Here is a 14,995-nt window from a genome sequence, read left to right as displayed (position 1 = left end):
TCTGGAACTCGTCTGGCTTTTGGAGGTCCACGGAGCCTTCAGGCGGCTTCTAAGAGAAGGAGTCGCAAGTCCAGGCTAGCAGCCCGAGCCCCAAGATCCATGATTCCGGTACTGGGGCTGGAACCATGGTTGCTGGGGCCGGAACGGGGACCGGAATCATGGATCTTGGGGCCCAGAAGCAATGGTTCCGGCTCCAGAACCGGCCCATGCAGCCATGGTCCCTGCTACAGAACCGGCCCACACAGCCATGGTCCCAGCCCCAGTCCTGGCCCCAGCAGCCATGGTTCCGGCTTCAGTACCGGCCCCAGTAGCCATGGTCCCAACTCCAGTTTCGGCTCCAGGACTGGCTCTCCAGCCGACGCCAGCTCCCCGAGTCCTGTCGGCGTACCGGCCAACGCCAGTTCCCCGAGGCCTGTCGGCGTACTGGCCGACTCCAGCTCCTCGTCTCCTGTTGGCTCTCCAGCCGACGCCAGCTCCCCGTGTCCTGTCGGCGTACCGACCGACACAAGTCCCCTCTCAAGTCCCCTCTCAGGTCCCCTGTCGAGTCCCCTCTCAAGTCCCCTCTCAGGTCCCCTCTCGAGTCTCTTCTCGAGTCCCCTTTCAAGTCTCCTCTCAAGTTCCTACCCGAGTTCCCTCTCGAGTCACCTCCCGAGTTCCCTCTCGAGTCCCCTCTCGAGTCTCCTCTCGAGTTCCCTCTCAAGTCACCTCCCGAGTCTCCTTTCAAGTCTCCTCTCAAGTTCCTACCCGAGTTCCCTCTCGAGTCACCTCCCGAGTTCCCTCTCGAGTCACCTCCCGAGTTCCCTCTCGAGTCCCCTCTCGAGTCTCCTCTCGAGTCTCCTCTCGAGTCCCCTTTCAAGACACCTCTCAAGTCACCTCCCGAGTCACCTCCCGAGTCCCCTCTCAAGTCTCTTCTCCAGTCCCCTCTCAAGTCTCCTCTCGAGTTCCCTCTCAAGACACCTCTCAAGTCACCTCCCGAGTTCCCTCTCGAGTCACCTCTCGAGTTCCCTCTCGAGTCACCTCTCGAGTCTCCTCTCGAGTTCCCTCTCAAGTCACCTCCCGAGTCTCCTCTCGAGTTCCCTCTCAAGCCACCTCTCAGTTTCCCCCTCGAGTTCCCTCTCGAGTCCCCTCTCAAGTCACCTCTCGAGTTCCCTCTCAAGTTCCCTCTCGAGTCCCCTCTCGAGTTCCCTCTCAAGTCCCTACCCAATGTCCTGGTCCGTTGGAGGTTCCGCTGGGGGTCCTGCCAACTCTATGTCCTGTCCCGTTGGGGGTCCCGCCGACTACTCTTCTGCCGGGGGTCCTGCCAACCCTATGTCCTGTGCCGTTGGAGGCCCCGCCGTCTACTCTTCTGCCGGGGGTCCTGCCAACCCTATGTCCTGTGCCGTTGGAGGTTCCGCTGGGGGTCCTGCCAACCCTGTGTCCTGTCCCGTTGGGGGTCCCGCCGACTACTCTTCTGCCGGGGATCCTACCAACCCTATGTCCTGTGCCGTTGGAGGTCCCGCCGACTACTCTTCTGCCGGGGGTCCTTGCCAACCCTGTGTCCTGTCCCGTTGGGGGTCCCGCCGACGACTCTTCTGCCGGGGGTCCTGCCAACCCTATGTCCTGTTCCGTTGGAGGACCTGCTGAGAGTCCTGCCAATCCCATGTCTTGTTCCGTTGGAAGTCCCGCCGTTACCTGTCTCGCCGGGGGTCCTGCCAACTCCTGGTCCTCTTCCGTGGGGGATCCTGCCGAAGCCTGTCCCACCGGCTCTGGTTCCTGTCCGGCCAACACCGGGTCCTGCCCGGCCTCCGGAGCTGTCCCGTCAGCGCCTTCCTGCCCGGCCCCCTGAGAGCCGCAGTCTTCGCCCTCGAGCCCGGCCCCCTGAGTGCCGCGGTCTTCTCCCTCGAGCCCGGCCCCCTGAGTGCCGTGGTCTTCGCCCTCATGCTCGGCCCCCTGAGTTTGCCCGCTGTGGCCTTCGCCCCTCCATGGACTCTGCCTTGCCCCCGGGCCGTCCGCCCGAGACCCCCTCCATGGTCTTTGCCTTGCCCCCGGGTCGTCCGCCCGAGATCCCTTCTGGGTCCTCCGCTGTGCTCCTGGGTTGTCAGCCCAAACCCGTCCTCCTGACCCCCTCCACCCACCCTGGAGGCCCTAGTTTTGTGTCCCTCCTCCGGTCCCCCTCCACCCACCCTGGAGGCCCTAGTTTTGTGTGAAATTGAAATGAAACTAAAGAAAAACCCAACAGAACTACATGGTTATGTTTAGGTAGAAACTCCACTTGTTTAGTTTTAAGTAAATATTCCCGTTTAGTCTCAAACAAGTACTTGTTTAACTTGCGGACATACATTTAAAAATGTCAACATGTACTTCTAGTTCCACCCGGGACAGGGATATCAGACTCCTGAGTTAAAGATCTGTGTTTTTCTGACACAATACAATGTATGAATGAAAACATAATGTATGGGGGGTCTGGGATCGCTGATTTTAGAAGACTAAGGGTGCTGTAGCACCTATGTGTAGCACACATTAAGGAGTTAAAGCTAGATTATGTGAACAGATCTTTTTAGCCAATCCTCAGGAATGGCATAATTAAGATCCTTTAGGAAGAGTTTACAAAGAAATTGCTTTTAACACACTTTTCACTTTTTGTCTAGTCTATATTTAGGTTTGAGGTCTCAAGGTCCCACCTAAGAACTAATTCTGACTCCAGCGATGTTGTTATCAGAGAAGATAAATATACCTCCAATAGTTTAAGATTTTTACAAGCCATCAATGTGCAATGACATCACAACCTGAACAAGTGAAAACCAATCTAAGACATCTCCATTTGTAGGTACAAAGTCCCACATGGACTGGTGATTAAAGACGATGCCACTTTAGTTTTATTTCTAGCAGGGGTTTACTTTGATTCTTCAAGATGAGCTACAAGCCTGATTGTGATCTTCTTTGTTTGATGTTTCATTGTTCCTGCACTCTAATAGGATGAATCAAATGGCAGTTCATTAATCATTGCCATGCTCTTGGAACGCGAATGACTTTTGCTGATGTATTTCTGGCTGAGCTGACTGCAGGCTTTTGAACTCACTCAACCCAGAGGCCAGTGTTTTCGGCAGAAGGCCACAATACAACAGCTGCAAAAACACATAAGCTGCCACAACACTGGCTTCGGGCTGAGCTGGAGGAACAAGCACAGAAAGCTTGTCTCCGCATGATAACAATTGAGATATGAAGAATTGAAGATGTACAAATATCCTGGAGACAAAGGAATACGTAAACCAAAATTGTGTATTTACTGCTCAGTAGATTAATATTGCTCGGGATTTGTTTTTCTTAAGTCCCCTCTGGAGTTATTTTGTTGGCACACAAACATTATATTTACATTCAGTGTTAGTCAAAATTGATTGTATTGATATGATAAGACTTTTTTTTTTCGTTTCACAAATGACCAACGGTTGGAACTGTGGAGACACCATCGTAAGTCAAAATGACAGCAGCATTGGTTGAGTTTTTCTGTAGCCGTCCACGTCTGTTCACATTTTCTTTTCCATTAACGTGATTTTAAACAATGCCAGAACCCATACTGAGTTCCTGTTAGTGTTTCCTTCCTGTCTGTCTTCTGTTGATTCCTCTGACGTCCAGCGCTCTGTGTTTTAACCTCTTTCCTTCTCTTGCCCTTTTAATATTTTTTTTTCACTGGGTACAGCTCAGCCATCATGCAGTTTCGTGCTCTCAAAATATTCAAAAAGTATTCCAAGGTAAACCAATGTTTGTTGTCCGCAGCTAACGTTACATTTACCAGACCTCTTTCTCCGAATTGATATGTCTATACATACTCCTTTGATCCTCCTTTGCAACAGTCTGTTATCGAGTATTAACTTCTGAAATGTCCAAATTGACCAATCAGAATCGAGTATTTAACCAAGCCTTGTAATAACAGCTAATAAAACATTTGCAAAGCTGATTTTTTATGTATATCGAATGCAACATTGTTCATCTATGATGACGAGCTTGCCGTTTTCTTCTTCTCTTCCTTTGTTGGCGCACTGAGGCAGATATTATTATTATTATTTGACTATTATTGGTATTGTAAGGCGTAACAGCACTAGCAGCACTCTGCGCTGGGTCTAAAGGTCAAATGAACGTTCCTGACTTTAGCCCCCTTTGAATTTGACTTACTGGGAAAGTTTTATAATTTAGTTTTAAAAGTTCTCTAAGGGATCAGTTAGGACAAGTTGAAAGTAACTTACTGTCTGAACTTTCAGAGAGAGCGGCGTGTTCTCTCTGGCAGTGTGTGCTCAGGCCTGAGACATGAAGCATCCAGAGGATTCCAGTCCTTGTTGGCTGCAAGAGGAAGCAGCAGCGTTTCAGACCAGGAGATTTACTTGATGGAAACCTCCATCCTCTGATACAATCTGTACATCATTTATATATATATATTAGGGCCGGGACTCGATTAAAAAAATGAATCTAATTAATTAGAGGCTTTGTAATTAATTAATCGAAATTAATCGCATTTTTAATCACATATAAATATTTGACCTAAGAACAGTGAGAAGCAATTTTGTTCACATGGATTTTAGTATACCATTAGGCGCATTCACACCGCAGTACTTTCCCACAAAGGTTCATGAGAACTTAGTTCATGAGAACTCTTTGAACCTGGGGGTGGATTAGTCAAATTAAGCCGCTGACGTCACTTCTTCTTCTTCTGCTTTGGGTTTACTGGCAGGCCGCAAACCACTTCACGGCGTATACTGCCGCCCAAAGTCCCCGGCCGGAAGTCCCCGGAGTTGGGGACTGGCTTCAGTAGAAGCTGCTGGGAGTCCCAGCAGCCTTCCGAGTAAATCGCCAGAACGCCGACACCTCCTCATCTCCACCGCTCCCATGTTTTATTTTGTGTTGCCATAAGTTAGTCTCTCTGCGTTTCTGCGCTGGGCTAATGCTAATAATGCTAATGCGAGGATAATAAAATGGCGGCTTCACAACACTTTTTGGGAGTTTTACGGGGCGTGGTTTGCAATCCGCCCAGACAATCAGAAATATAGCTCTTTTCTCACAAGAGAGCCGTACGAAAGTCCCTGCTCTCTAGCAGCTCTCTGCTCTCTAGCAGGGACTTTCGTGGGGGTAAAAAGGTTCTCATGAACTAATTTTAGTACCGGCTCTTTTTGGTGTGAACGCGATAAAAGAGGCTAACGTCCACGCTAGCTGCTATATGTTTTGCATTGAGGTGATACTTGAGGCTTGATGTGCTGCGGTGATATGCGAATTCCTTTTTGCATAATTTGCACACAACCGTGCTCTTATCGACGCTTCCATCCGTCCGTTTTTTAAAACAACATTTCCCACTGTTGCTCACTGTGGTTTGTTGTTGTCTGAAGTCATGAACGTTAGTTGGTGCTCCAGTATAATCGGTACGCCTGAAACTCATCCAGTGAGAAACGTTCCGCGGTGCAAAAATAAGTGCGATTAAAATGCGTTAATTTTTTTAACGCGTTAATTGTTGTGTAATTAATTAATCTTAATTAACGCGTTAAAGTCCCGAACCTAATATATATATATATATATATATATATATATATATATATATATATATATACAGTGGGGCAAAAAAGTATTTAGTCAGCCACCAATTGTGCAAGTTCTCCCACTTAAAAAGATGAGAGGCCTGTAATTTTCATCCTAGGTATACCTCAACTATGAGAGACAGAATGAGAAAAAAAATCCAGAAAATCCCATTGTCTGATTTTTAAAGAATTTATTTGCAAATTATGGTGGAAAATAAGTATTTGGTCAATAACAAAAGTTCATCTCAATACTTTGTTATAATACCCTTTGTTGGCAATGACAGAGGTCAAACGATTTCTGTAAGTCTTCACAAGGTTTTCACACACTGCTGCTGGTATTTTGGCCCATTCCTCCATGCAGATCTCCTCTAGAGCAGTGATGTTTTGGGGCTGTCGCTGGGCAACACGGACTTTCAACTCCCTCCAAAGATTTTCTATGGGGTTGAGATCTGGAGACTGGCTAGGCCACTCCAGGACCTTGAAATGCTTCTTACGAAGCCACTCCTTCTTTGCCCGGGCGGTGTGTTTGGGATCATTGTCATGCTGAAAGACCCAGCCACGTTTCATCTTCAATGCCCTTGCTGATGGAAGGAGGTTGTCACTCAAAATCTCACGATACATGGCCCCATTAATTATTTCCTTTACACGGATCAGTCGTCCTGGTCCCTTTGCAGAAAAACAGCCCCAAAGCATGATGTTTCCACCCCCATGTTTCACAGTAGGTATGGTGTTCTTTGATGCAACTCAGCATTCTTTCTCCTCCAAACACGTCTAGTTGAGTTTTTACCAAAAAGTTCTATTTTGGTTTCATCTGACCATATGACATTCTCCCAATCCTCTTCTGGATCATGTAAATGCTCTCTAGCAAACTTCAGACGGGCCTGGACATGTACTGGCTTAAGCAGGGGGCACGTCTGGCACTGCAGGATTTGAGTCCCTGGCGGCGTAGTGTGTTACTGATGGTAGCCTTTGTTACTTTGGTCCCAGTTCTCTGCAGGTCATTGACTAGGTCCCCCCGTGTGGTTCTGGGATTTTTGCTCACCGTTCTTGTGATCATTTTGACCCCACGGGGTGAGATCTTGCGTGGAGCCCCAGATCAAGGGAGATTATCAGTGGTCTTGTATGTCTTTCATTTTCTAATAATTGCTCCCACAGTTGATTTCTTCACACCAAGCTGCTTACCTATTGCAGATTCAGTCTTCCCAGCCTGGTGCAGGTCTACAATTTTGTTTCTGGTGTCCTTTGACAGCTCTTTGGTCTTGGCCATAGTGGAGTTTGGAGTGTGACTGCTTGAGGTTGTGGACAGGTGTCTTTTATACTGATAACAAGTTCAAACAGGTGCCATTAACACAGTTAACGAGTGGAGGACAGAGGAGGCTCTTAAAGAAGAAGTTACAGGTCTGTGAGAGCCAGAAATCTTGTTTGTTTGTTTGACCAAATACTTATTTTACCGAGGAATTTACCAATTAATTCATTAAAAATCCTACAATGTGATTTCCTGGATTCTTTCCCCCATTCTGTCTCTCATAGTTGAAGTGTACCTAGGATGAAAATTACAGGCCTCTCTCATCTTTTTAAGTGGGAGAACTTGCACAATTGGTGGTTGACTAAATACTTTTTCGCCCCACTGTGTATATATATAAGAAACTCTCAACGTGGTTCCCAATGTGCCCACATGTTATCAAGTTATATAGATATATGTTATGTTAGATATATAATAATCTTATCGTATTTTTTGCTAATTTTCAAACATGTGAGAAAGTTAAATGTCCAAACTTTAACATTACCTTAACATCATGAAACTTGCCACATTTGCCCCATTTCTTACACATTGTAATTACTTGTGTTAGGGCTGGGGTTAGGGTGGCAATAAAGAAAATGATTCCCTTCACATTTTTATAAAAGTCACCATAATGCACCATTAGTTTTGGACTCTTTAAGGTTAGGCTGTGTTCATTTCATATAGGGGTTACGGTAATTACCAGTTTCTGATTTGTTTATAGTCTAAAAGCTCTGATACATATCTCTTGAAGCATAATGATACATAAAACTGACAAGCAACCAAACACAGATGCATCATGTAAGCTAAGAACACGGTCTCAAGGTAATGAAACCCACATTTAATTGCTATATTTACCTTTTTAACCTTTAACCAACTCTCATATGACATCAATATGCTTATGAATGAGGCTTGGGTTTCACTGCAGCAGCTGATTTTAGTAATCAGCTTCCAGGATTGATGAATAGATACTTAGTGAAACTGTGGTAGCAGACACATTTACATAAATCAGTGTTTTCAGGTTAAAAGACAATTAAGGTACTCACCAGTAAGCTCAGCTCTCCTCTCTGTTCCCTTCTCTCTTCATCATCTTTCTCTTTTTTAGTAAATTAAAAGCAGGGGAAATTCCACAGGTTTGTCTGGTACAGGGCCTCGAAGCTGTCATTTCACATTTACATAGTCCTGCAAAAACATGGAGACATTTGAGCATTTAAAGAAGTCTCCAGTCATATTAAGAACGGTCTTTGAAAATGTCAAAATCAGCAAAAGTCAAGCTGCAAATGCTTCACCTCCCTCGACATGGTCCATTCAAATTGCATGATACAAGATGGAGCCCGATAATAAAATATTCAACATACGCGGCCATGCAAGGACTTTTGCAAGCTGTCTTATGTATTTTTTATTGTTCTGCTATTTTAAAACATCAAAACTTGGTTTCATGATTTTGGAAAGTCCAGTCTCAAGTATATCAAATCTCAAAACAGTCATTTCACAATGAACACATATCAGCTGGAATGATCTGCTGTAAACAAACAACTCATTTGAAACAGACAGTGAGTCATAGAAGGAATAAATTGTCATTGTCAAAATATATAGAAAAATAAGAACAGACTGAGAATAGAGCACACAGACACTTAGACATAGACACGCTGCTTTAGGAACACACAGTCTGTTCTGAGTAAACCACTTTGAAGTCGCCCACTCGCTGCTGCCTACAAGAGTCAAAACAACCCGGTGTAGCTATCTGTCATTATCCCACCAGCATCTCACAGATGTGTACCTTATGTTGAGATGGTTTTGTTCACTGAAGAGAAATATAAATGTTTCCAGCTTTTTGTACGTGAATCATTGATCAGATCTACTGCGGCTGTCCGATCACTATCTTCCGAGAAGCAGACAAGTGGTCTTTGCTTTTCTCACATGTACAGTCATGTGGTTATACTTTATTTAACATTATTATGACTTATATTCAAAATAGTTCCACATAAATGATCTGCGAGGAGTTCATCAATTTAAACTACTCGAGGGAAGCTGTTTTAAATGTAAGAACCTCAGCTACAACCTTTCCCATAAAACAGCAGCCCCTGTACACCATTAATCAACTTCCTGTTCCATAGTGTGTTCAGTTCTGCTTCTCTAATGAACGATCCGGCTTCTGCAGGTCTAACTTTGCACATACATACTGTAAGACAAAGAAACCAAAGAAAAGACATACCTTAAGCACCTCAGAAGAAAGAGGTGAGTTTCTTGCCCAAACCGCTTATAGCTGAAAGAAAGCGTACAAGAAAAGATGTTAGCTGATGGGTGAGAACTGAAGGACTCAACCAGATAAAGTGTTTGCATTACTAATGATGTTTATTCTCAATGTGAAAGTGCTGTAGATTAAACGCATGAAAAGATTTGAGTTTGGTTGATGCGCAACTTGAAAGCTCTTTCATCAAATACTATTAGTACAGTTAAATTGTGATGTCATGAGGTGGTTTTGCCTTTTTATAGCGTTTTGTGTTTATTTTATTTGCTTATCTGTAGTTATTGTTTGTCTCTGTATTCATTTTAATTATTTTTGTTGTAGTTTTTGTCTATCTGTAGTTGTTTTGTGTCTCTTTCAAGTCCTATTTTTAACTCTGCAGTTAGTCATTCACAAGAAGAAAGAGGCTAGCAGCACCGAAGCTACAAGTGAAGCTGCTAGTACTACATCATCAGCAGTGGCGATTGTTTGGGATGACCTAATTAAAATAGCTAGTAGATAGTTAGATGTGTCGTTGTTGTCACATTTTTGTTTTGTTTTTCTGTAGCTGTCTTGTCTCTCTTGTTAGCCATTTAGCATCTCTTCGTTGTCCTTTTGTCCATCTCTATAGTTATTTTGCATCTCCTTGTAGTTATTTTATCCCTCTCTGTAGTTATTTTACGTCTGTGCCTCTCTGCAGTTATTTTGCATTTGTTTTGTAGTTGTTTGAATGACTTTCTAATAAGTAAATAGTCATCTGTGCCTGTGTCAGTAATCCATCCAATTCATATTATTTAGGGCATGTTAGGAAGTAAAGTATCTAGTTTGACAAGTGCCTTCCTCCAAACATTTGTAGGCTATTAACATGGTGATGATCAGCAGTTGATACCTTATTAACATGACTGATGTCTTCAATTATATCAGGGCCAAATCAGTTATTTAAAATGTGCTGTTTTTTGGTGATTTGTATGTCGTACCATCTCCCAGTTTGCCGGCCTGCTCAGCGGCGTTTCCAGGGAGGATCTTGGACAACATGCCGTCTCCCTCCATACCAGGCACTCCTGCTGCTGTACTGCCAATGCCTCCTGGCCTAGGAGCTGCCTTGGAGCCTGGACAGGAAGAAAACAGAGAGAGGAAGGGAGGACGACAGGAAAGTGGAAGGAGAAATTAGAAATGGAAGGGAAAGGAGAAGAGAGACGTTTCCAGAGGACAAGAGATGTCAGTTTTCTTTTTCTACGATGAAATCTGTGGTGTTAAGTGCTCTGTGTCTTGTCATTGCACTTTCCAAAGATCACTTCAAACAGAGTGGGCAGTAATATGATGTCTTAACCTTCACTAGTTGCTCCTGTGAGTCCACTGATACAGACTCTTGACTTGATGTGTCGCTAGACCTACATGGACTTCCTGTGCTATGCTGCCAGAGTGTGTGTATAGATGTGCTGTTGTCATTCATTACTTCTCTACTGTCCATGTAACTAACATACTACTTAATAACACATCTAGACAGAAGGACAGACTGACTGACCACACAGCGATATCAAAGCATTGATATTTGTCTTTGGTTCAAATGTTTTTTATAGAAGACTTTATGTGCTTTAGTGTGACATTTATCCAAATGAGTTTGTTTTTGGGTGAACCATTGCTTTAAGGATAGGGAAAGATTTATACAGATTTAGATTTATATTTTTTTTCTTGTTTTGTTTTTTTAAATAAATCAATTCAATAGCACCAGTTTATTTCCAATATTTAATAATCAGAAAAGGAAAACAGTCAGTCAAATAAATGTCAGAAACGTGATATAAACAAATAATGAAAAATAACACAATTTCCTAGACTGACGTACGTTGTCAAAATAACAGGGTTTTCAGGATATACCAAAAACATTTTGAAGAATAACTAATAGTTTTCTTTTATGTAGCATTATATTTATTATTATTATATATTTACTGTAAAGATATTTAAACAATTGTCTGAATTGTTGCCTATTATCTGTTAATCATGTCTGTTTGAGGGACATCAGATCTACGCATTTGATAAAAAACTGTTATCCAGAAATGTTCTAATAGATTTCACGACCTACTCAACTAATGGACTGAATTACATAATACCAAATTAATTAACTGACCAACTCTGACTAAACACAATGAGTGTGATCCGCTGCCATGAAGTGAAACCCCTCCTGTGTGATTTCCACCGTGGGATTATGTGCAGATAAATCTCAGATTAGATGAGACAGCACACAGCGGCTACATAATACAGACACAGTGGGCAGCAGCTGGCAAAACGTGTGAGTGGTGGGAGTCTCTGTGTGTGGTGATCATAACTGTACCTATGCCTGTGAGGGGGGGCAGGGCAGCTTTTGCGGCAATGACGGGCGCTGCCTTCGCTCCAATCGCTGTTACTGGAGGCGTGTCGATCTTGGCCTGGGGAGAGAGATGGAGATACCAAAAGATTAAAACAGCAGGAGTGGTGCTGGGGGGGAAGCACTAAACTTCATTTAGCAACAAAAGGATGTCCTTCTTGCACAGTGAAACTGTTGGTAATTGAAAACAGTGCGGAGGAAACAGTTGTTCACATCATTTTCACACAAATAGAGAGAAGGTTGAGGGAGGGGTGACAGAGAAAGCTGCTGCCCTATTGTTTGGTGTTGTGACATCTCACTGAATGACATGAATGATGAGTTTTAACACCGACGACACGGCCAACTGTCAACTGTTATCAGGCCCATTCAGAATATAATGATTGAAGAAAAGATAGTTCATCCCATTTGCTTTGTTTCATGGTCATGGGAATTCATATTTTTAATATGGAATAGCTTTTGGGAAATCTGTTATCAGGTCCTAAATATTTTATCATTGTAATTCAATGGGTGATATTTAAAATTAACAAATATTAAATATCACTATATGTACTCAAAGGGGGCCCTATTGTGCACAATCCCAGGATGATATTTGTATTTTGTTCCTTTACTGTGACATGTTTACACACTTTCATGTTCAAAAAGGTCTTTATTTTTCTCAACATTTCTCTGCCTGTGCACCTCTTTTCACCCTCTGTCTGAAATCAGAGTTCAGTCTGCTCTGTTTGGTTAGCATAGTGATGACACTATGTTACAGAAGTAAATGAAGGAGTCTAATCGGGGGGTTTCAGCAGGGGGACTTTGGGGATTTTTTTGAAATTCATATATATATATATATTCACATGATAGTAATGTTAGCACACTTTTCAGTCTAGAATCATCTGATGGATTTCCTGTCTATCAGAGTCGTAGTAAAGTAGTATTTCTATCCCTGACTTACAGTAGGATCATTTTGCAGGGGTATTGTTATACTGTTTTCAAGGATCAAGAATATCTTTATTATCTCAGAGGGGCAGTTTGCTGTACAGCAAGCAGTTAGCACACCACCATCAGACAAACAATACATACCATATAAAGATCACTTTGAGATATGTATAAGGCCAATGGCAGCAGGGACAAACTAGTTCCTGAGTGTATCTGAAGCCAAACGCAGGCAACTTGAACTCAGTGGCCTATGGGAGGCTGGGATCAGCCATGATTGATCAGGCTTTTTGAAAATTCTTAACCTAGCATGAATGACAAAGGTCATTCAAGGGGGTACCGGTTTTTGAGGACACTGTGCAATTTTAAACCGTCGGAGCCGAAGAGTCAGAATGTAAGAACTGATTCATTAATATATTCAGGAATTTCTATTTTGAAGGTAGTGTCAACATTAAAACATAGTGACAAAAAAAAAAAACATTTTTAGAGCAATGCCCTAAATGGCTCTTCTACAAAAATAATCTTAAAGCTTAAAGGTGGGGTAGGTAAGTTTGAGAAACCGGCTCGAGATACACTTTTTGTTATATTGCATGGAATGCTCTTAACATCCCGATAGCAATGAATATCTGAAGTGCTTTGACAAAAAATTCATAAAAAAATGTCATCTGTGGAAGCCTAGTACTGTACAAAGTACAACCAATCATTTTAGCCGGCCCGGCTTTTATAATTTTATGATCATAAATCTATCGATTAGATTTATGATTCGAAAATTATAAAAGTAGGGTAGACATGTGGATATTATCCGGCTGAACAAAACGTGATCCGTCTCTTCAATGTGTGTCAACCACAGACCTTATTTCGAGCTATTTTCCAAAATCCTATGGAGATATTGCATTGCTTTTTGTCGAAGGAACCGGAAGTGGTAAAATGCTAACTTACTTCTGGGTTTTAGGATGCGTCACTGTGGCACTCGAAAAGCTAGTAGGCTTGTCCTGAGTTATGTTTATTTGAATTACTATTCCAAAGATCAATAGTGAACCTTTACGCATAAGTGCTTGTACTATTTATTATTTATTGAGCTCTACAGGTTTTTTCAGTGAAGTTTGCATTGAAGCGATTAAAATTGCACTAACCAGAATGAATAAATGTAGTTGTTATGTAATTGATATGGTTGCCACTGTAGATGACCCACTTGTTCCTGCGTCATTGCTCCACCACTTGTTTTTATCTGAGTGGACTGTTTTGGACATTGTGATATCTGCTGAATCACTGTTGTGTTGCTGTGGCTCTTTCCAGCTCTTCTCTCGACATGTAGAAATACTAAATTACAGAGGCTACTGCTGCAACTCCAGGGAATTGCTTCAGGAAAGACGCAGAGCAGAGCACTTGCTACAATCTGAACACAGGAAATATAGCCCTGTTTTGATCTCGACCATTTTTATGATCTTAATTTGTGTCCTCTGTTTTCTGTTCATCTCTTTGTGTCACTTATTCTCATCCATAAATACACTTGACTTAAAAGACACTGGACTGATGCCACACATTTCTGTATTTGTTCCAGTTTAGCTATGGAAAGCATTATGATTCACTGTGCAGCATTTTCTTATTTACAGCCACTTAATCAATGATTTTAATTACACAATGGACCTAACATCGGGGTGTAAGTGTATGAGTTTCCAGACTGAATAATAAACAAATGACAGAAAAAAATCACATTTGCTCCAGATGGAATATATTCGGAAGAGAAATATTAAACTATGTGAATCTTTGTGTTACATGTCAGAATGAGGTTTTCAGACTGAAATAGCAAAGAGATGTGCATGGATTTATGATTATAGAGTAAATGGAGGGTGCAATAGATTTTACCAGGGAGACATTTTGAGTGCTAATTTCTTGAGCGTCTAGCAGACAGTGAATCAGCTACATTCAGTTATCAGCTGCCTGGGTGTTCATCGTAGTGTTAGATAAAGCCTGCCAACAGAGACACAGCAGAATTGAAATAAACAATCTGAACTGTGCGGAGATAGAGCAGCTCTCATCTCTGGGAGAGTGTAGGGACACAGATGAGGGCGAAAACAGCGGAAACTAGCTAGCATCAGGGTGTTAAAATGTTAAGAGCAGGATGGATAGAGGCGTAAACTAATAATATTGACTGAAGCTATAGTGTTATTATTAGTGTTCCCTTTATATCAATATGGTACAATAAAACATGGAAATAAAAGCTGCAAGTCTTTTTTACATTTTTGAACTCTCTGTACCCACCATGTTTGCCGGCGTGGTTCCTGCGGGTCCGGTCTGCCTGGCCTGCCCCATGGGTCCACCAGCTGGTCCCATCTGTCCCGGCTTGGCCTGGCCCGGCCCCATGCCCATGCCCATGCCTTGTCCCTGGGCTGGGGGCTGCTGCTGAGGGCCCATGGTCGATGCAGCGCTGGGCTGCCCTGGCCTTGTCGCTGATGTCTGGGCTTGTTGTTGGAGCTGGGTCCTTTGTCCTGGAGCTCCGTCTGTCTGCAAACCTGGACCCCCCTGGCGCCCTGATCCCGTAGGGCCCCCAGAGGAGCCCTGACCCCGAGAGCTGCTGCCAGACCTGGAGGAGCCTGGACAGAGGAAGGGACGGTGGATTATTTTTCTTCTTTTACAGCCTGATGGAATGATGGACTGCTCAAAGTAAACAT

At 43.2% G+C, this 14,995-nt stretch overlaps 1 protein-coding gene across 6 annotated transcripts in view; it reads right to left on the bottom strand.

The window, feature by feature from the left end:
• bsna (bassoon presynaptic cytomatrix protein a) overlaps positions 1–14,995 on the bottom strand; it is a 209,175-nt gene that overhangs the window by 14,567 nt on the left and 179,613 nt on the right. For 5 of the 6 annotated variants that reach the window (XM_034208897.1, XM_034208902.1, XM_034208900.1 and 2 more), the window contains 6 exons: positions 14,586–14,917; positions 11,373–11,466; positions 10,021–10,152; positions 9,032–9,082; positions 7,863–7,998; positions 4,221–4,314 (listed from right to left, as the gene is read on the bottom strand). In XM_034208897.1, the coding sequence (XP_034064788.1) occupies positions 9,042–9,082; positions 10,021–10,152; positions 11,373–11,466; positions 14,586–14,917 (599 nt within the window). In that variant the 3' untranslated portion in view covers positions 4,221–4,314; positions 7,863–7,998; positions 9,032–9,041. The remainder of the gene's footprint in view (positions 1–4,220; positions 4,315–7,862; positions 7,999–9,031; positions 9,083–10,020; positions 10,153–11,372; positions 11,467–14,585; positions 14,918–14,995) is intronic. The other variant, XM_034208898.1, reaches the window with a different exon arrangement.

Source organism: Gymnodraco acuticeps, unplaced genomic scaffold (assembly GCF_902827175.1).
Source record: "Gymnodraco acuticeps unplaced genomic scaffold, fGymAcu1.1, whole genome shotgun sequence".
NCBI lineage: Eukaryota > Metazoa > Chordata > Actinopteri > Perciformes > Bathydraconidae > Gymnodraco > Gymnodraco acuticeps.
Note: the sequence above shows the minus strand (reverse complement) of the source record. Positions and strands in the feature narration are given on the sequence as shown.